The 21452-nt window shown below is 46.6% G+C and overlaps 1 protein-coding gene across 4 annotated transcripts in view; it reads left to right on the top strand.

Annotated features, from left to right (window-relative positions):
- Positions 1–21452, top strand: part of LOC137504018 (protein unc-93 homolog A-like) — a 1407338-nt gene that overhangs the window by 454254 nt on the left and 931632 nt on the right. For 2 of the 4 annotated variants that reach the window (XM_068231907.1, XM_068231905.1), the window contains one exon: positions 10538–10767. In XM_068231907.1, coding sequence (XP_068088008.1) covers positions 10538–10767 — 230 coding nt within the window. Of the gene's footprint in view, positions 1–10537; positions 10774–21452 lie in introns of all 4 variants that reach the window. The other 2 variants (XM_068231906.1, XM_068231904.1) reach the window with 1 other exon arrangement.

Genomic DNA, 21452 nt, shown 5'->3' with positions numbered 1-21452 from the left:
ATTTTTCACTGGACGCAGAAATAGTGTGTAACTGGCCTTTGAGTCGGAGTTCGGGGACACCGGTCTGCAGCAGGAGCCTTCTTATCTCCCTTTATGCCACTCAGATCCAGCGGATGATAGAAAGTTTAGTAAAAAAGGTTCGAAGAGACACACGAGGCCGGGAGCTCAGCACACGCATGTCCTTACTCCTCCGTAGCTAGCTCCGCCCCCTTCATTCTCATTCTTTAAGTAGGTAATAATACATACATGAGACACAGACAGAGGTTCTCTAAATGGGAACAGATTGCCAATTAGAACTAGTTGTTTATACCCCAAGGTAATGTTCTTATAATGGAGTACAGTACTGTTTACCCAGTTATGTTCTTTCTATGTTCTTGTTATGTTTTCCCTTTTTTTTATTATTATTATTTTTATATTTTTTTTTTTTGTTCAGTCTTAGGAATACTAAGGTCACGTGATTCTTTACATAAGCTCATGGTACTGAGAAATATTCTTTGCCACTAGCTTTATGTTACAAAAGTAGAGTTCAAGAATCACTCGAACTGGCAATACTGGTATTACTTCTATTACAGTTATCCATACCTTCCAACTTTTTGAGATGAGAAAAAGGGATGCTTAAGCCACGCCCCTGCCACATCCCTGGCCACGCCCTCACCACGCCTCAAGTCATGCATACCATAAAGATTTCATAAGAAAAATATGTTGTTTTATAATTCAAACCATATTGGTCCTTTCTATCCTGGTTCATTTTCCTTCATAGTAACATTTTAAAATTAGTAATATATCAATTTAAAGGTTGGGAATAAAGTTTAGAGTCAATCAAACACATTTTTAGTATATAAATGTATATATTTACATAGATCGAGGGACAAAGTCCTGAAAGAGGGACAAATGAGGGTGAAAGAGGGACAGAGGGACAGGGCTCCCAAAGAGGGACTGTCCCTCCAAAAAAAAGGGGATAGTTGGGAGCTAGGGTTATCTAGTATTGTTTTATTTAACACTGTTGAGACATGCTTAAACTTATATTCTCTGTGTACACTATACATTATACTGACTGTCATTTTTCCTGTGCTGAACATGATTTTGGTTTCATGATTCTTTTGAATGTAGTAATAAAAAAGAGAATAGCAAAAAAAAAAAAACAAAAAAAAACATAGTTTATACTATATGTTTAAATCCTGAGTTGTCTAAAAGTAAATATTTTATCCACATTTTACCTTGATTAACACAGGACGCAACTCACCCAAATTTAGCTTACAAACAATTGGAATAAGGCAGATAAGCTCATTTGAAAGCACAGGATGTTAATAGAGATGAGCCGAACTATTCGCCCGGCGAATTTTTTTGTGGTGAACAAGGGGTGTTCGTGTTCGCCCCCTCAGGCGAATACATGGCGTGTTGGACCTACCACCTATACATCATCATTGAGCTAAACTTTGACCCCTTACCTCACAGTCAACAGGCACATGGCAGCAAATCAGCTATCCCTCCCACCTGTACCCCCCATCCCCCCCCCCCCCCACACACACACACACACACTTATCAGAAAGCCTACTACTGCCCCCCTGTATAAGACCTCAGTGCTGTTGGATACAGACAGGTATGCTCTGCTGGTCCTAGTAGTGCACCAACCTTAACCTAATAATCCTTCACCACTGCTACTGGCATCTAGTATCCACTACTGCCCCCTTTATAAGGCCTCAGTGCAGAATCAGTGTTTTTTTGGTCATTGAACTACCTCAGCCTGACCACATAGGCTGGAAAACCATGTCCGCTTGCACTCCCACGACTGTGCGCACAAGCACGGCGGCCACTACACACCACTACACAAAGATTGCCGCCGAGAGGACTAACGGTTACAGTGGTGTGAAAAACTATTTGCCCCCTTCCTGATTTCTTATTCTTTTGCATGTTTGTCACACTTAAATGTTTCTGCTCATCAAAAACCGTTAACTATTAGTCAAAGTTAACCTAATTGAACACAAAATGCAGTTTTAAATGATGGTTTTTATTATTTAGTGAGAAAAAAAAACTCCAAATCTACATGGCCCTGTGTGAAAAAGTGATTGCCCCCCCCCCCTGTTAAAAAATAACTTAAAGGTGGTTTATTACACCTGAGTTCAATTTCTGTAGTCACCCCTAGGCCTGATTACTGCCACACCTGTTTCAATCAAGAAATCACTTAAATCGGAGCTATCTGTCACAGAGAAGTAGACCAAAAGCACCTCAAAAGCTAGACATCATGCCAAGATCCAAAGAAATTCAGGAACAAATGAGAACAAAAGTACTGTAATTGAGATCTATCAGTCTGGTAAAGGTTATAAAGCCATTTCTAAAGCTTTGGGACTTCATCAAACCACAGTGAGAGCCATTATCCACAAATGGCAAACACATGGAACAGTGATGAACCTTCCCAGGAGTGGCCGGCCGACCAAAATTACCCCAAGAGCGCAGAGAAAACTCATCCGAGAGGCCACAAAAGACCTCAGGACAACATCTAAAGAACTGCAGGCCTCACTTGCCTCAATTAAGGTCAGTGTTCACGACTCCACCATAAGAAAGAGACTGGGCAAAAACGGCCTGCATGGAAGATATGCAAGGCGCAAACCACTTTTAAGCAAAAAGGACATTAAGGCTCGTCTCAATTTTGCTAAAAAAACATCTCAATGATTGCCAAGACTTTTGGGAAAATGCCTTGTGGACCGACGAGACAAAAGTTGAACTTTTTGGAAGGTGCGTGTCTCGTTACATCTGGCGTAGAAGTAACACAGCATTTCAGCAAAAGAACATCATACCAACAGTAAAATATGGTGGTGGTAGTGTGATGGTCTGGGGTTGTTTTGCTGCTGCAGGACCTGGAAGGCATGCTGTGATAGATGGAACCATGAATTCTACTGTCTGCCAAAAAATCCTGAAGGAGAATGTCCGGCCATCTGTTCGTCAACTCAAGCTGAAGCGATTTTGGGTGCTGCAGCAGGACAATGAACCAAAACACACCAGCAAATTCACCTCTGAATGGCTGAAGAAAAACAAAATGAAGACTTTGGAGTGGCCTAGTCAAAGTCCTGACCTGAATCCTATTGAGATGTTGTGGCATGACCTTAAAAAGGCGGTTCATGCTAGAAAACCCTCAAATAAAGCTGAATTACAACAATTCTGCAAAGATGAGTGGGCCAAAATTCCTCCAGAGCGCTGTAAAAGACTCATTGCAAGTTATCGCAAACGCTTGATTGCAGTTATTGCTGCTAAGGGTGGCCCAAACAGTTATTAGGTTCAGGGGGCAATTTTTTTTTCACACAGGGCCATGTAGGTTTTGAGTTTTTTTTCTCACTAAATAATAAAAACCATCATTTAAAACTGCACTTTGTGTTCAATTATGTTATCTTTGACTAATAGTTAACGTTTTTTGATGAGCAGAAACATTTAAGTGTGACAAACATGCAAAAGAATAAGAAATCAGGAAGGGGGCAAATAGTTTTTCACACCACTGTATGTCCTGGAGGTGTCAACTAGTAAAAACAAAGATATGCTTACCTGACGTTATCACGAAAGGTCTTTGCGCTTGTTTGCGGACCGCGGTGCGTTAAACGTGGCGTTTCATCTGTCAGTGTGAAGCGGGTGTAACCCTTACACTACCTGATCGACATGTACACACGCCGGATGTTTTACAGCACTTTATCCCACCCACCAATTTAGCGATTAAAACACGACTCTGCGTCAACTCCCTAATTTTTAGTGTGACTTTTGTCATGGATCCCCCTCCGGTATGCCCCCATCCAGGTGTTAGGCCCCTTGAAAAGACTTTTTCCATCACTTTTGTGGCCAGAAATAGTCTTTGTAGGTTTTAAAATTCTCTTGCCATTGAAGTCTATGGAGATCCGCAGATTTGCCAGAATTGTGAATTTTTTGCATAGTTTCAGATTCAAAATTTCGCAAACCCAAAATGTGATATTTTTCCAATCACTACATGTTAACAACACAGTGTCTGCTTTTATAAAAGCAAGAAATAGAAACAGTGCAGATGTATTGCAGGATACTGAGCGCGCCCAGACTGGTGCTGCTGCTCTCTAAGGCTGCTCCAGACATTACATCTCATTTCTGCTACTTTAAACCTCTTAAGACTGGACCGAAATTTCAGTGGATTCTAATGTATCACTTCTCCAGCAACACCTATAACCTTTCAGAACACCTGGATTACTTGGGATGGCAAAGATTTAAGCTGGATTGGATATTCCTTGGTATCACACACTGCTGGACACTGCACACCTTCCTTGGAATTGACCTGAGACCTTAAAGACTTTCTGACTCTTTGTGCCCGCCGTCTCCCATCCTGTGAGTAACTTTCATCGATTATCTACAGCATCTATGCTCAATAGACTATATTTTTCTACATATATTATATATTATATCTTCAAACTCCTAAACAAAGGACTGTGTTTTCAAATCCATGCTGTCCATCCATACATCTCTGTGTAAGGACAATTCAGTCTATACAGGCCCTTTTGATCTCTGCAGGATACCAGCCACAGCTGTGAAAGTTCACACCTTGACTTTAAATAGGGCCTTTCTTAGCAGGAGCCCTGAGCTGTCTCTTGTCCATCAATATCAGCACAGACACTTCTAGCTGTATACCAACCAAGAAATATATATCCAATTGGCAAATCAACAATAATTCTACTTAAGTCTGTTGGAATCTACAGAAAGACAAAGAGAGGATCCAGGGGACGTGGGAAAAGACGTTATTCACTGCAGAACCAAAATAACTCTGTGACAAAATCTACAGAGTACACCCAGCCAACAACCCTAATAGCTCCAGCACAATCCAGCAGAGATGACAGCCACACATCTGGAGACTGTTCCCTCCTGGAGTCCTCAATCTCAGACCTCAGCTCCCAGGGTAGCCCCATCAAGGCTGTCCTCTGCAACGTCAGATCAATACACAACAAAACAGCAATCATACATGATCTAATAGAGTCTTCTGATCTGGCCTGCCTGACTGAAACCTGGCTTTCTGAACCTGTTGGCCCCACCCTGGAGGCAGCTGTGCCAACAAACTATTCCGTGATATACTGCAACAGGAAAGAACGCAGGGGAGGAGGGGTTGCACTTTGCTTTAGATCAGCTTTGAAAATCAGACCATTTACTGTAGGTCCTACCAACTCGTTTGAATGCTTGGTGGTGCAACTTTCAGCTGAGGAAAACATTAACATATTGCTGATCTACCGCCCACCAGAAAAATACTCAGACTTCCTTGAGGAACTTGTAGACCTCCTATGCAACCTAACACTGGAACACCCCAGATGAATTGTTCTTGGAGATTTCAATACATGGGTGGACGACTCCTCTTCACAATTTGGAAAAGAGCTACCTCGTGCCTTACATGAACTGGGCTTCCTCCAATCAATCAGCTCTGCTACTCACAGGAAAGGTCACACTCTGGACCTTATATTCCATACTGGGCTGTCAGTAGCCAATGTGGAAATTAATCCTGTTGCCTGGTCAGACCATCACACTATCCACTTCTCCCTCTCAATACCAGCCGTCAAACACCAGGTCAAGAATCAAATAAAATATCGCCGCTTAAAAGGGCTAACACCTCAACATATCCGAGATAACCTTAGCTTTGATGAATTGACTGACTCCAGCTTGGACCCTGATACTCTGGTGTTTAAATACAACAAATGTGTGTCCTCCACCTTTGAGACCATTGCTCCTCTGCGCACCAAATATCTTACTCCACACCATCATGCACAGTGGTTTGATAACGCTATAAAAGAGCTGAAAAGACAAAGCCGAAAACTTGAGAGGCTGTGGCGCAAATCTCAGTCCCCAGAAGACAAACATGCCTTAATCTTCCACTTGAAGAGCTACCAAAAGGTAATCACGGGAAAAAAATCATCCTTTCTATCACAGGAGATTGCAAATGCAGTTAACAAACCAGCCCAACTGTTCCGCACAGTGGAAAAACTCTGCAACCCAGCATGTCAAAAACTTAATATCGAGTCTTCAAAGGACCTCTGTGACCAATTTGCCCATTTCTTCACAGACAAAGTCTCCGCTATAAGGTCCGCCATCCAACTTACAGCATCTGAGCCTAATATAGCGCCGAAGACCATTAGCAGAGACAACGTAACACCTTGGTCAAACTTCAAAGAAATTGATGAAGAAGTCACATCAAGCATCCTCCTTCACGTCCGCCTAACTACCTGTGACCTGGATCCTGGCCCAACACAGTTCATGTTGAACTGCCCCGACCTGTTCGTACCGGTATTCCTCAAAATTGTTAACTGTTCCTTACAATCAGGGATATTTCCTGCTTTACTGAAGGAAGCAATCATCAGGCCTCTCCTCAAAAAACCCTCCCTGGACCCAGATGCAATGACCAGCTACAGACCTGTCTCTAACCCCCCCTTTCTGTGAAAGCTAATTGAAAAAGCTGTATACCTCCAGCTAGAAGTCAGAATCCTACAAAATAACAGTTATGACCCATTCCAGTCTGGCTTCAGGAAACACCACAGCACTGAAACTGCCCTCATCCAAATATGCAACCACCTGCTCATGGCAAGAGACAGAGGAGAGTGCTCGATCCTCATACTGCTAGACCTTTCTGCAGCCTTTGACACAGTTGACCATGACATCTTGATAAACAGGCTACAGGAATACTGCGGCATTGATGGCATAGTACTTCAGTGGTTCCAATCCTTCTTGAGTGGCAGAACCCACAAAGTGTCTATGGGGCTCTTCCTGTCCACCCCTGTAACACTTAAGTATGGGGTGCCCCAGGGCTCAATCCTCTCTCCCCTGCTTTTCACGATTTACATGCTACCGTTGGGAAAACTAATCCAAAAACATGGCCTGACATACCACTGCTATGCAGACGACACCCAACTATATCTTTCCTTCAAGCCTGGTGTGACAGACCCAACTCTAACTATAAAAGCCTGCTTACGTGAACTACAGCAATGGATGAATGACAACTGGCTGAAACTAAATGCAGACAAAACTGAAGTCCTTCTGATTGGAGGGCAGAGCATGATAACAAAACAACTTAACTTGCAGTCTTCACCACTGGGAATAGGAGGCACGGATCTACGCAGCTCTGATCATGTGCGTAGCCTGGGAGTTCTAATTGATGGGGATTTAAACTTCAGAACTCAAATCTCTGCTGTGGTGAAATCATCCTATTTTCACCTGAAGAACATTGCATAAAGCAAGCACCTCATACCCAGTGGCGGCTCCAGGAATTTTTTTTAGGGGGTGCTATGCAGGTGCTGGACCAATTTCCGGGGGAGCCGACGACCTCGCGGCAAAAAATGGGTGTGGTCATGACCGGATGAGGGCGGGGCTAACTGTAATTTAAAGTGAACCCAGGGTGAGAGTGATATGGTGGCTGCCATATTTATTTCCTTTTAAACAATTTTAGTTGCCTGGCAGCCCTGCTGATCTATTTGGCTGTAGTAGTGAACTGAATTACACCAGAAACAAGCATGCAGCTAATCTTGTCAGTTCTGACAATATTGTCAGAAACCCCTGACCTGCTGCATGCTTGTTCAGGGTCTATGGTTGAAAGAATTAGAGGCAGAGGACCAACACGGCAGCCAGGCAGCTGTTATTACTTAAAAGGAGATAAATATGGCAGCCTCAATATTATTCTCACCTCGGGTTCCCTTTAAAAGTGCAACGCAAAGACAGAGGGCCCAAGTTTTGGTGACCCTTTTCCCAGAAAATTCACATAATTGTGCAGGTTTTCTCAAGAAAATACACGTAATGTGAGCAGATTTTAACAAAAAACACGTCCAATGACCCCAATATGCACAATCGTTATCAGATATGGCCCCAATATGCACAATCGTTATCAGATATGGCCCCAATATGCACAATCGGTAGCAGATATGACCCCAATATGCACAATCGTTATCAGATATGACCCCAATATGCACAATCGTTATCAGATATGGTCCCAATATGCACAATCGGTAGCAGATATGGTCCCAATATGCACAATCGGTAGCAGATATGGTCCCAATATGCACAATCGGTAGCAGATATGGTCCCAATATGCACAATCGGTAGCAGATATGGTCCCAATATGCACAATCGGTAGCAGATATGGTCCCAATATGCACAATCGGTAGCAGATATGGTCCCAATATGCACAATCGGTAGCAGATATGGTCCCAATATGCACAATCGGTAGCAGATATGGTCCCAATATGCACAATCGGTAGCAGATATGGCCCCAATATGCACAATCGGTAGCAGATATGGCCCCAATATGCACAATCGGTAGCAGATATGACCCCAATATGCACAATCCGTAGCAGAAATGACCCCAATATGCACAATCGGTAGCAGATATGACCCCAATATGCACAATTGGTAGCAGATATTACCCCAATATGCACAATCGGTAGCAGATATGACCCCAATATGCACAATCGGTAGCAGATATGACCCCAATATGCACAATCGGTAGCAGATATGACCCCAATATGCACAATCGGTAGCAGATATGACTCCAATATGCACAATCCGTAGCAGATATGACCCCAATATGCACAATCGGTAGCAGGAATGACCCCAATATGCACAATCGGTAGCAGAAATGACCCCAATATGCACAATCGGTAGCAGAAATGACCCCAATATGCACAATCGGTAGCAGAAATGACCCCAATATGCACAATCGGTAGCAGAAATGACCCCAATATGCACAATCGGTAGCAGAAATGACCCCAATATGCACAATCGGTAGCAGAGATGACCCCAATATGCACAATCCGTAGCAGATATGACCCCAATATGCACAATCCGTAGCAGATATGACCCCAATATGCACATTCCGTAGCAGATATGACCCCAATATGCACAATCCGTAGCAGATATGGCCCCAATATGCACAATCAGCATCACCTGAAAAAGAAAAGAAAAACCCATTTACTCACCTACAGCCAGAAGACCTTCTTTCTCGACCTCCTGTCCCGACCTCATTGTGGCGCGCAGCGCCCGCGCGCCCACGATCCTCTTCCTTCCCGACGTCACGACGAGACTTACTGCCTGCATGCAGAGAGCAGGGCTACGGGAAAATGGCCGCCCGAAGCCATGCACTGCAGACTCGAAGTCTGCAGAACAGGGCTCCGGGCGGCCATCTTACCGTAGCCCTGCCTGCTGCTCCGTGCTGCCGCTGTGTGAACTGACTTGGCGTCTTTTAGACGCCTGAAGTCAGTTCACTCCAGGGGGTGCTTTGGGGGTGCTTGGACAATTCTAGGGGGTGCTCGAGCACCCCCAAGCACCCCCCTGGCGCCGCCCCTGCTCATACCCCCAGAAGATCTGCCAACCTTAGTCCACGCCTTCATCACATCCCGACTGGACTACTGCAATGCTCTCTACACTGGCCTTCCAAAAAAGGTCTTGTACCGCCTACAGCTGATACAGAATACTGCTGCCAGACTGCTAACCAACCAACCCCGTCACTGCCACATAACGCCAGTCCTGCATTCCCCTAACTGGCTACCTATAGAATGGAGGGTCCTATTCAAGATCGGCCTACTGACATTTAAATCTCTGAATAATCTAGGCCCTGGATACATGAAAGACATGTTACAGCTGCGTAGCAATCCCCGCATTCTCAGATCCACGGGTTCTAATAATCTAGTCATACCCAGAGTCCACTTGGAAACTTTTGGTCCCAGAGCCTTCTGTCATGCAACCCCTAAGTTTTGGAACTCCTTACCTCAACAGATCAGGACAGCCCCATCCCTGGACGTGTTTAAATCCAGACTGAAAACCCACCTGTTCAGTCTGGCATTTGCAGAAATATAACTTTTGTTGTGTGAATACTTCATCCTACTATTTTCTGAATCTGAGAGAGCCTAAGCGCTTTGAGTCCTATGGGAGAAAAGCGCTATAGAAATGTTATTGTATTGTATTGTATTGTATCAGCTGTAAAAAAGAAATGCTTTTTCTTTAAGGCTAAGTTCACAGTGGGACGTTAAAGTCGTGCGTTAAAACAGCATTTAACGCAGAATAACTCACTGCAATGAAAAATCAATGCCCTGTTCACAGTGCACACGTTGCGTTGGTGTCTAACTCTGCACGTTAAGTAAAAGTACTGCATGCAGTGCGTTATACACGTTATTAGCTGCGTTGGACTGTTTGCACATGCTCAGTAATGACTTGGAAGCATACTTTTCATTGCCTGTATTTTTTTACTGTATCTGCTGTATGTGACGGTAACGCTGCGTTGCCACTTTTTGGGCGCGTTGCGTTGTAAGCTTGCGGTGCGACTTTAACGTGGCATCAAAACGCAACGTCCCACTGTGAATCTAGCCTCAAGGATATTATGCTGTTGAGTATCTTTTAGAGCAGAGAGGAAGTTCTGAGTTCAGGTCTGCTTTAATAACAGTTTTATTCTAAGGTTAGGAAAGTTTTGAAATGAACTGGAAGTTAGAGTACATTTTCATGCTTGCATGAGCAATGGTAACGGCTAACAGAAGGTTTTTTTTTTTGTTTTGTGTTTTGTTTTTTTTCCTTTCAGGGGCACGCTCATTCCAGCATCTATGATTTTGGGATTTGGAGGTGCTCCATTGTGGGCTGCAAAATGTACATATCTGACTATAAGTGGAAATCGATATGCCAAGATCGTAAAAAAGGAGGCCAAGGATATTGTCAATCAGTATTTTGGAGTTTTTTTTCTAATATTCCAGTCATCCGGTATATGGGGCAATCTTCTCTCATCTTTGATATTAGGACAGATGGAAGATTCAGGTAAAGGTACAGAAATCTCAAACACTTTTGTGACTCTATTTCAAGTTGGATAGTTCCAATCAGTGGTGCTCAGCAGAGCTCGAATATTCGAGTAGCTCGAATATTCGAGCTCTTTTCCAGCTATTCGAGCTCGGTATTCGAGCTCCGAATAGCTGTAGCTATTCGAATGGGCTATTCGAGTACACTCGAATAGCCCATTCACTATTCGAGCTATTCGAGCAAAACGGCGCTATTCGAGCTCGGTACCGAGCTTGAATAGCGTCATAGCCCAGATTGATGTCCTTAGAGCCAATCAGAGGGCTCCCAGGCCCTCTGATGGCAGCCAATCACAGAGGGGGACCCTGGCCAGCCCCTACCCTATAAATAGCGGCCGCCATGTTCCGTTTCTCCGTCCTTGCCTGAGACTTGCATAGAGAGAGAGTTGCTCCTTTGTGCTTTGGCTTAGCAAGAGCTTTATTGTGGTCATTTACCTAGCGTTTTTTCTCACATACACCTCCTATACACACCTATATTGTTGTTAGTTAGTTAGACATTGTATTTTAGTTAGTAGCTTTTGTGTTACATAGAGACAGGCCTGCTGCAGGCTTACAGCTTTAGGCCTCAGGGCCTGCCTGTGTGGGCAGCTGTCCTCCTGTCCTCTGTTTATTTCTCTCTATTCTATACCAGTATTTCTGCTGTCCTTTACTACTGATTGTATTAGTATTGTAGTTATATACTGTAACTGTACTAGGACACTCACTGTCACTGTTCATAGGCTACTGGCTGCTCCTGCGTGTGTGCACTCACTTTCTGTGTACACACTACACACACTCTATTTCCTTCTGATAACTGATTGATTATTGTAATTGATTATTGTAATTAGTTAGTTGTACTTACTGTTACTACTTACTGTACTAGGAGTCTAGGACACTCAGTCACTGTTCATAGGCTACTAGCTCCAGCGTGTGTGCACTCACTGTCTGTGTACACACTACACACACTCTATTTCCTTCTGATAACTGATTGATTATTGTAATTGATTATTGTAATTAGTTAGTTGTACTTACTGTTACTACTTACTGTACTAGGAGTCTAGGACACTCAGTCACTGTTCATAGGCTACTAGCTCCTGCGTGTGTGCACTCACTGTCTGTGTACACACACTACACACACTCTATTTCCTTCTGATAACTGATTGCTTATTGTAATTAGTTAGTTGTACTTACTGTTACTACTTACTCTTACTGTACTAGGAGTCTAGGACACTCAGTCACTGTTCATAGGCTACTAGCTCCTGCGTGTGTGCACTCACTGTCTGTGTACACACACTACACACACTCTATTTCCTTCTGATAACTGATTGCTTATTGTAATTAGTTAGTTGTACTTACTGTTACTACTTACTCTTACTGTACTAGGAGTCTAGGACACTCAGTCACTGTTCATAGGCTACTAGCTCCAGCGTGTGTGCACTCACTGTCTGTGTACACACACTACACACACTCTATTTCCTTCTGATAACTGATTGCTTATTGTAATTAGTTAGTTGTACTTACTGTTAATACTTACTCTTACTGTACTAGGAGTCTAGGACACTCAGTCACTGTTCATAGGCTACTAGCTCCTGCGTGTGTGCACTCACTGTCTGTGTACACACACTACACACACTCTATTTCCTTCTGATAACTGATTGATTATTGTAATTAGTTAGTTGTTTGTACTTACTGTTACTACTTACTCTTACTGTACTAGGAGTCTAGAACACTCAGTCACTGTTCATAGGCTACTAGCTCCTGCGTGTGTGCACTCACTGTCTGTGTACACACACTACACACAGTCACACACTCTATTTCCTTCTGATAACTGATTGCTTATTGTAATTAGTTAGTTGTACTTACTGTTACTACGTACTCTTACTGTACTAGGAGTCTAGGACACTCAGTCACTGTTCATAGGCTACTAGCTCCTGCGTGTGTGCACTCACTGTCTGTGTACACACACTACACACACTCTATTTCCTTCTGATTACTGATTGATTATTGTAATTAGTTAGTTGTACTTACTGACTGTTACTACTTACTTACTTACTGTACTAGGGACACTCACTCAGTCACTGTTCATAGGCTAGCTCCTGCGCGTGTTTGCGCGTGCGTGCACTCACTGTCTGTAGTGTACACACACTAAATTTACTTGTGATTACTACTGATTATTGTAACTGCTAGTTGTACTTCCTGACTGTTACTACTTACTTACTGTACTAGGGACACTCACTCAGTCACCTCACCCACCAACCCACTCCATTAAAGTACCCCACTTTTCACCCGCCCTTTTAAAAAACTTTTGTCTATACGCCCAAAACATCGAAGATGTCTGGAAGTGGCAGCCAGCGCGGTTTGGGCAAGGGGAAGGGCAGCAAGGGAATCAGGAGGAGAGTGAGCAGCATTGTGGCAGGCCGCGGCCGCGCCACCATGCACAGTTCCGCAGCAGCAGCGTCAGTGGCTAACATTCCTCCCATAGCCACTGGCCGTGGACGCCTTGGGCGCCGCCCAGCAGGAGCATCTGCAACTCACGCTGCAGAGATACAGCAGCAGCAGTGTGTAGCACCTGCTCCTATTTTCCTCCAGCCGGGTCGGAAACATCCCATTGAGGAAAAGGATGCATCCACTGTGGTGCAACTGATGACGGAGGATGAGCAGCCCGCCATCAGCTCTGCATCCGAGGCCTCTACCCTCACCACCACCACCACCACCACCCCTGTTCACAGCAGCCGCCCAGCAGGGTCTGGGGAGGAGGCCAGTTCACCGTCACAAGTTGGCGACCTGTCACTTAGCAGTATTTTTACCCCAGGCACCATCAGGGTATTGTCTGCTGTTGTTGGCGATTTGGAGGAGGAGATGCTGATGGGCACTTTGGGGGATGAGGGATTGGACAGCAAGACTGTGGCGACAGTCAAGCAGCCCATCCATGCATCAGGAGAGGAGTTTGGGGGGTCATCATCCCAGCAGGACATGTTTCAGGAGGGGGAGGATGATGATGACCCGGTGACAGACAGAGACTGGGTGCCACCACCTCCAGGGGATGTCGTCCTCAGCAGCTCTGAGGAGGAGGATGCGCTTGTGGGCCTTGCAAGGAGGCGCATCATTGCAAGCATTGGCAGCAGTAGGCAGGTCCCACAGCCTGCTGGTGTCTCAGGCTCAGCAGCAGCAGCAGCAGCATCTGCCAGTACCACCACCAGCCGCACCCAAGCCCCCCCCCCCAACCACCACAGGGAGACAGGCAGCAGCGCTTCCATGCCGTAGGGGGATGTTTCTGTCACCAATCTGGCGATATTTCACCATGCCCACTGTGTACAGCAAGTACGCCACTTGCAACCACTGTCAGCGGAAGTTGAGCAGAGGTGCAGACCCCTTAAAGTTCAGCACCAGCTCGCTCATCAACCACCTTGCTGCGAAACATTTCCACCAGCATGAGGAGTTCCAGAGGCTGAAGGCATCTGGTGCTGGCAGTGGCACCACACCCATCACTGCACAGCCTTCAGCAGCAGCAGCAACAGCAGCCACCCGCCCTCCTGCTCCTCCAGCAGCACCAGCAGGAGTGCGGAAACGCACTGCTCCTCCCTCCTCTGCAACTCCTGCCGCCGACACTGAGGCCTGTTCTGGCAGCCAGTCCTCAGTGGCCTCCTCCGCTGTGTCTGCTGATTCCCGTGCCAGCAAAAGGCCACGCCAGAGCCTTTTGAGCGAGTCCTTCCAGGGGGTGGTTAGGGCTCTGCCTCCCAGCAGCCGTCGCGTGCGGCAGCTGAACGGCTTGCTGGCACGGGCCATGTGCTCCCAACTCCTGCCGTACACGCTCGTGCAGGAGGGGAGCGACATTCGTGCGCTGCTTGCTTGCGCAGCCCCAGACTGGCAGCTCCCCAGCAGACACTTCTTTGCCCGCAAGGCCATTCCTGCACTGCACCGCTTTGTGATGGCCAATGTGGAGCGAGGGCTGGAGCACGCGGTTGGTGAAAGGGTCCACGTCACCATGGACTCCTGGAGCAGCCGCTTCGGGACAGGCCGCTACCTGTCCTTCACTGTCCACTGGGTCAGCTTGGTGGAAGGGGGTGAGGATGGGAGAGCAGCAGCGGGCACAGCAGCAGCAGCAACACAGTGGGTAGTGCCACCCCGCAGGGTCAGGGGAACTGCAGCAGGTTCCTCCGATCCTCTGCCATCCTCTGGCACACCTGGCCAAACCCCCCGCCTCAGCAGCAGCGTGAAGGCCCGCCACTGCCAAGCGCTGCTGCACTTGGTCAGCCTTGGGAAGACCAAGCTGACGGCAACCCATGTGTTGGCCAAACTCCAGGAGCAGGAGAGGATTTGGCTGACCCCCAGAGGCCTCAGAGTCGGAGAGGTGGTGGCCGACAATGGGGCCAATCTGGTTGCCGCAATAGACAGGGGAAACCTGACCCACATCCCCTGTCTTGCCCACGTGCTGAACCTGGTGGTGCAGAAGTTCTTGCGCACCTACCAGGGGATGGGCGAACTGCTGGAAACGGCAAGGAACGTTGTGCGTCACTTCCGGCACTCGGCTGCAGCCTGTGCGAGCCTGGAAGACGTGCAAAAGGAACTGGATCTGCCACGCCATCGGCTGATCCTTGACGTTCCGACTCGCTGGAACTCCACCCTGGCGATGTTGGAGCGTCTGGTTGAACAGAAGCACGCTGTCAACCAGTACCTTGCCCTGGCCACTGTTTCCGCCGCTCAGAGAAGGGACAAGACCAGCAACATCCCGTCCATCGTCCCCGATGATGACTGGAGGCACATGCAGCAGGTGTGCTTAGTGCTGGCTCCCTTTCTGCAGGCCACTAACATGGTGAGCAGGGACCATGCTATGGTCTGCGAGTGGGTGCCCCTGGTTTGTCTGCTGAACAGGGCCCTCGATGCTTTGCTGGAACAGGGAGCGGCAGCCTTGGACCAGCAGGAGCGGCAAGCAGCTGCACAGTCCACCTCTGAGGGGGAGGAGGAGGAGGACTTGGTGGAGGTCCCTGACCTTGCTGCTGATGAGGGGGAGCAGCACAGTGCAGCTGAGTTGGTGCGGGGGTGGAGAGAGGATGAGGCTGACGAGGCAGAGGAGGAGGATGAGGACAGCAGCACTGCCGTCGATGTGCCAGCAGACGTGGCCCGCCTCTTCCCAATGGCAGCGCACATGCTGACGTGCCTGCGCAGGGACCCCAGGGTGATCCAGATGAAGCAGAGGGAGGACATCTGGATCAGCATGATGTTGGACCCACGCCTCAAGGGGAAGTTGAGCCAGTTCCTGCCGCCTGCAGGAGGAGACCCAGCGCAACAAATAAGGAGCTTGCAGCAGGCCCTTGTTGAGCGCTTGGAGGAAGCCTTCCCCCAGCCTTCCACCCCCACTGTCCAGCAGCCAGCACAGAGGCAGCAGCAGGTGCCTGCATCCAGCAGCAAGCGCCCCACAGACCTGCTGTCTCTCAGCCACGAGCTCTACAGGACTGTAGAGGCTCCGGCAGCAGTGACTAGAGAGGAGGTGCATGCAGCAGCATCCTCCACCGGTCACAGCCAGCGCCTGACCCGCATGGTGGCTGACTACATGGGGTCCTACAGCGGGCTTGACAGCGATGCCCCTGTTGATCCCATGGAGTATTGGGTCAAGCGCCTGGAGATCTGGAGCGAGCTGGCGCAGTACGCCCTGGAAGTGCTGTCCTGCCCCCCTTCCAGCGTGCTGTCCGAGCGCTGCTTCAGTGCAGCTGGTGGTGTGGTCACCGAGAAACGCTCACGTCTGTCTCACAAGTCTGTGGACAGACTGACGTTTCTCAAGATGAACCAGGCGTGGGTGGAAGGTGAGTTCCTGGCCCCTGTTGTCGGCGAGAGGGGGACATGAACTGGCTAAGAACCATCGTTAATGTGCCTTACCACCCTTTACCACCTCCTGGCTCCTGCTCACTAAGCCAGCCTGGTTCACTTTGACTATTACGTCGCCTGCAGCCACACATTTTACACCTACAGTGGGCTGCTGTGTACTGCCCTTCTGCTGTCTGTCTGTGTTTCCCACTGCCAGGGTACACAGATTTACCTTCTGCTGCCACTCTGCCACCAGCTATTACGTCAAACAATAGCTATATATCTGTGTAATTTGTTTTACAAACAAAACCAAAAAACCATTAAAAAAAAAAAAAGGTTTAATTTTTCTGAGGTGCCCGGGTTGAAAACTGTGTTGTCCCAGTTGTGTATTGGACACGATGTGGGCTGCACGACCGCTGTCTGGGACCTCCTGTTGTGTTCATTTACGGCCTGGTATCACCACTAGGTACCAGGGCTATTATGTCACGCTGCCTGCCTGCTGCCACACTCACACTACTCCTCCATTCCTCCTGCTGATGCTGCTGTCTGTCTGTGTTTCCCACTGCCAGGGTACACAGAATTAGCTTCTGCTGCCACTCTGCCACCAGCTATTACGTCAAACAATAGCTGCACACATAATTACTCCTCCATTCCTCCTGCTGCTGCTGCTGTCTGTCTGTGTTTCCCAACGCCAGGGTACACAGATTTACCTTCTGCTGCCACTCTGCCACCAGCTATTACGTCAAAAAATAGCTATATCTGTGTAATTGGTTGTAAAACCAAAACTACAAAACCATTACAAAAAAAAGGTTTAATTTTTCTGAGGTGCCCGGGTTGAAAACTGTGTTGTCCCAGTTGTGTATTGGACACGATGTGGGCTGCACGACCGCTGTCTGGGACCTCCTGTTGTGTTCATTTACGGCCTGGTATCACCGCTAGGTACCAGGGCTATTATGTCACGCTGCCTACCTGCTGCCACACTCACACTACTCCTCCATTCCTCCTGCTGATGCTGCTGTCTGTCTGTGTTTCCCACTGCCAGGGTACACAGAATTAGCTTCTGCTGCCAGTCTGCCACCAGCTATTACGTCAAACAATAGCTGCACACATAATTACTCCTCCATTCCTCCTGCTGCTGCTGCTGTCTGTCTGTGTTTCCCAACGCCAGGGTACACAGATTTACCTTCTGCTGCCACTCTGCCACCAGCTATTACGTCAAAAAATAGCTATATCTGTGTAATTGGTTGTAAAACCAAAACTACAAAACCATTACAAAAAAAAAGGTTTAATTTTTCTGAGGTGCCCGAGTTGAAAACTGTGTTGTCCCAGTTGTGTATTGGACACGATGTGGGCTGCACGACCGCTGTCTGGGACCTCCTGTTGTGTTCATTTACGGCCTGGTATCACCGCTAGGTACCAGGGCTATTATGTCACGCTGCCTACCTGCTGCCACACTCACACTACTCCTCCATTCCTCCTGCTGATGCTGCTGTCTGTCTGTGTTTCCCACTGCCAGGGTACACAGAATTACCTTCTGCTGCCAGTCTGCCACCAGCTATTACGTCAAACAATAGCTGCACACATAATTACTCCTCCATTCCTCCTGCTGCTGCTGCTGTCTGTCTGTGTTTCCCAACGCCAGGGTACACAGATTTACCTTCTGCTGCCACTCTGCCACCAGCTATTACGTCAAAAAATAGCTATATCTGTGTAATTGGTTGTAAAACCAAAACTACAAAACCATTACAAAAAAAAAGGTTTAATTTTTCTGAGGTGCCCGGGTTGAAAACTGTGTTGTCCCAGTTGTGTATTGGACACGATGTGGGCTGCACGACCGCTGTCTGGGACCTCCTGTTGTGTTCATTTACGGCCTGGTATCACCGCTAGGTACCAGGGCTATTATGTCACGCTGCCTACCTGCTGCCACACTCACACTACTCCTCCATTCCTCCTGCTGATGCTGCTGTCTGTCTGTGTTTCCCACTGCCAGGGTACACAGAATTAGCTTCTGCTGCCAGTCTGCCACCAGCTATTACGTCAAACAATAGCTGCTCACATTACTCCTCCATTCCTCCTGCTGCTGCTGCTGTCTGTCTGTGTTTCCCACTGCCAGGGTACACAGATTTACCTTCTGCTGCCACTCTGCCACCAGCTATTACGTCAAAAAATAGCTATATCTGTGTAATTTGTTGTAAAAACAAAACAAAAAAAACCAAAAAAAAAAAAAGGTTTAATTTTTCTGAGGTGCCCGGGTTGAAAACTGTGTTGTCCCAGTTGTGTATTGGACACAATGTGGGCTGCACGACCGCTGTCTGGGACCTCCTGCCTGCTGTGTTTATTTACAGCCCTGGTATCACCGCTAGGTACCAGGGCTATTATGTCACGCTGCCTGCCTCATTGACTGCCTGCTGCCACACACTCATCCTCCTCCTCCTGCTGCTGAATTTACCTCCTGCTGTCTGTGTGTTTCCACTGCCAGGGAGCACATACAATGGCGCTTCCAACATGCGTGCGCCACCAGCTATTTGTTACGCTCAAAAATAGCTGCATTTCTTTAAAAAAAAAATTTGAAAAGAGAAATAAGTGAAGAAGAAGACGATATAGAAGAAGATGAAGAAGATGAAGAAGAAGAAGAAGGAGAAGAAGATGAAGATGATGAAGAAGAAGATGAAGAAGATGAAGATGAAGAAGATGAAGAAGAAGAAGATGAAGAAGAAGAAGATGAAGAAGAAGAAGATGAAGATGAAGAAGAAGAAGAAGATGAAGAAGATGAAGAAGATGAAGAAGATGATGAAGAAGAAGAAGATGAAGAAGAAGAAGATGAAGATGAAGAAGATGAAGATGAAGAAGATGAAGAAGATGAAGAAGATGAAGAAGAAGATGAAGAAGATGAAGAAGATGAAGAAGAAGATGAAGAAGATGAAGAAGATGAAGAAGAAGAAGATGAAGAAGAAGAAGAAGATGAAGAAGAAGATGAAGAAGATGAAGAAGAAGATGAAGAAGATGAAGAAGAAGATGAAGAAGATGAAGATGAAGAAGATGAAAAAGATGAAGAAGAAGAAGATGAAGAAGATGAAGAAGAAGATGAAGAAGATGAAGAAGAAGATGAAGAAGATGAAGAAGATGAAGAAGAAGAAGATGATGATGAAGAAGATGAAGAAGATGAAGAAGAAGAAGACAATATAAAAGAAGAAGAAGATATAGAAGAAGATATAGAAGGAGAAGATATAGAAGAAGAAGATATAGAAGAAGAAGAAGAAGATATAGAAGATAAAGAAGAAGAAGAAGAAGTATATACAGTACTGAACAAAATTCTGGACACAACTTCTCTTTTCACCTTTTTTTTTTAAAAGGAACATCCCCACATAATCACTTGCTGTTGTTACTTGGAAAAAAAGAGGTTTCTTGCATCATTCACCCTCAAAACAAGTGTTGGAAGCTATTTAAGGCCATTTCGAATAGTCAGCTCGAATAATGAGCTCGAATACCGACTCGAATAGTGAGCTCGAATTCCGAGGTCGAATCGAATAGTAAAAATTATTCGACTCGAATATTCGACTGACCTCGAATAATTTACTATTCGAATTCGACCTAACTCGAATTTTGAAAAGGGGTATTTGAGCACCACTGGTTCCAATAGACTGGTGGAGAAGTGTAATATTTACCTGCTACAGCAGTACATCAGGTTCCCCCCTCCCCCCCATAAAAATACCATCACAGTAGCCTTTTTACAGTCTGTATTAGGTTCCTGTGCTAGACAGATTAGGTAGAGCTATGCTGCTGACGATAGGGTTAGGATTAGTTGTATTCTGTGTGTTCAGTGCAGCTTCTTGCTGCTATAGTATCAGTTCACAGTCTAGATAACCCAATAACCCTTGTAAAGGCTTTTGTTTTTCTTGTTAGTGTAGGCTGTCCAATGCACTTTAGCTGTTGGACAGGAGACAGGTGTGCTGTGCTGCTAGTGCTACAGTAGTTCACCCAATAACCCTTATAAGGGCTGTTTTTTTCCTTGTTATTGTTATATTGCTGTGCTGTGTGTCAACTGTCCAGTGCACTTTAGCTGTTGGAGACAGGTGTGCAGTGCTGCTAGTGCTACAGTAGTTCATCCAATAGCCCTTGTAAGTGCTGTTTTTTCTTGCTATTAGCAAGGAGTTTTGAATCAGGATGATACAATTTATTGGCTAACTTAGAGATGGATAAACAGTGAGCTTTCAGCTTATAAAAAGCATTTGTCGGACTGGTTCCTGACCAAAACTGAAAAACACAGCTTATATACACTGACATACAGAGGAGAAACATTCTTTAGCAAACATAAATGTAATTAGATGCCTCAACTGTTACTGAGGAGGCTTTTCCAGGCATCCTGGCTAAATTGATAACATCAATAGTTCCCTCAACATGACATGAAACAGACTCTGGTGATGGGGAGACATCGTAAATTCTGAGTTCAAATTGTAACTGGGCTGGTTACATGCACCATTAATTCTAAGCTTAATGGTCCATACTCACAGGCTACAATTGTCACCGCAACACGCGGCGCGCGTGTTGCGGCTACAGGTCGCCCGTGAGTATGAGGCGCAACACGGGCACGCAACCCGAACCGTCGCTGCTGTCGCCAGGCGATTGGCGCGGGCAATCGCCTGGCGACAGTTGCCGCCGCAACTGTCGCTAGTCCGCGTGAGTATGCGGACTAGCGACAGCAACCGCTATAGAGAACACGGAGCTTCCGGTGGGGGGAGGAGGATCGTCGGCGACAGCTTCCGTCGCACCGCTGAGCCCTCTTCCACGTGTGTACGCGGAGGGACGTGGCAACGAGCTGTCGCCGAACTGTCGCGCACACGCTCCCGTGTGCTAGCGACAGTGAAGAAA

Source organism: Hyperolius riggenbachi, chromosome 4 (assembly GCF_040937935.1).
Source record: "Hyperolius riggenbachi isolate aHypRig1 chromosome 4, aHypRig1.pri, whole genome shotgun sequence".
NCBI lineage: Eukaryota > Metazoa > Chordata > Amphibia > Anura > Hyperoliidae > Hyperolius > Hyperolius riggenbachi.
The sequence above is the reverse complement of the archived record's forward strand: the minus strand, read 5'-3'. Positions and strand labels throughout refer to the sequence as shown.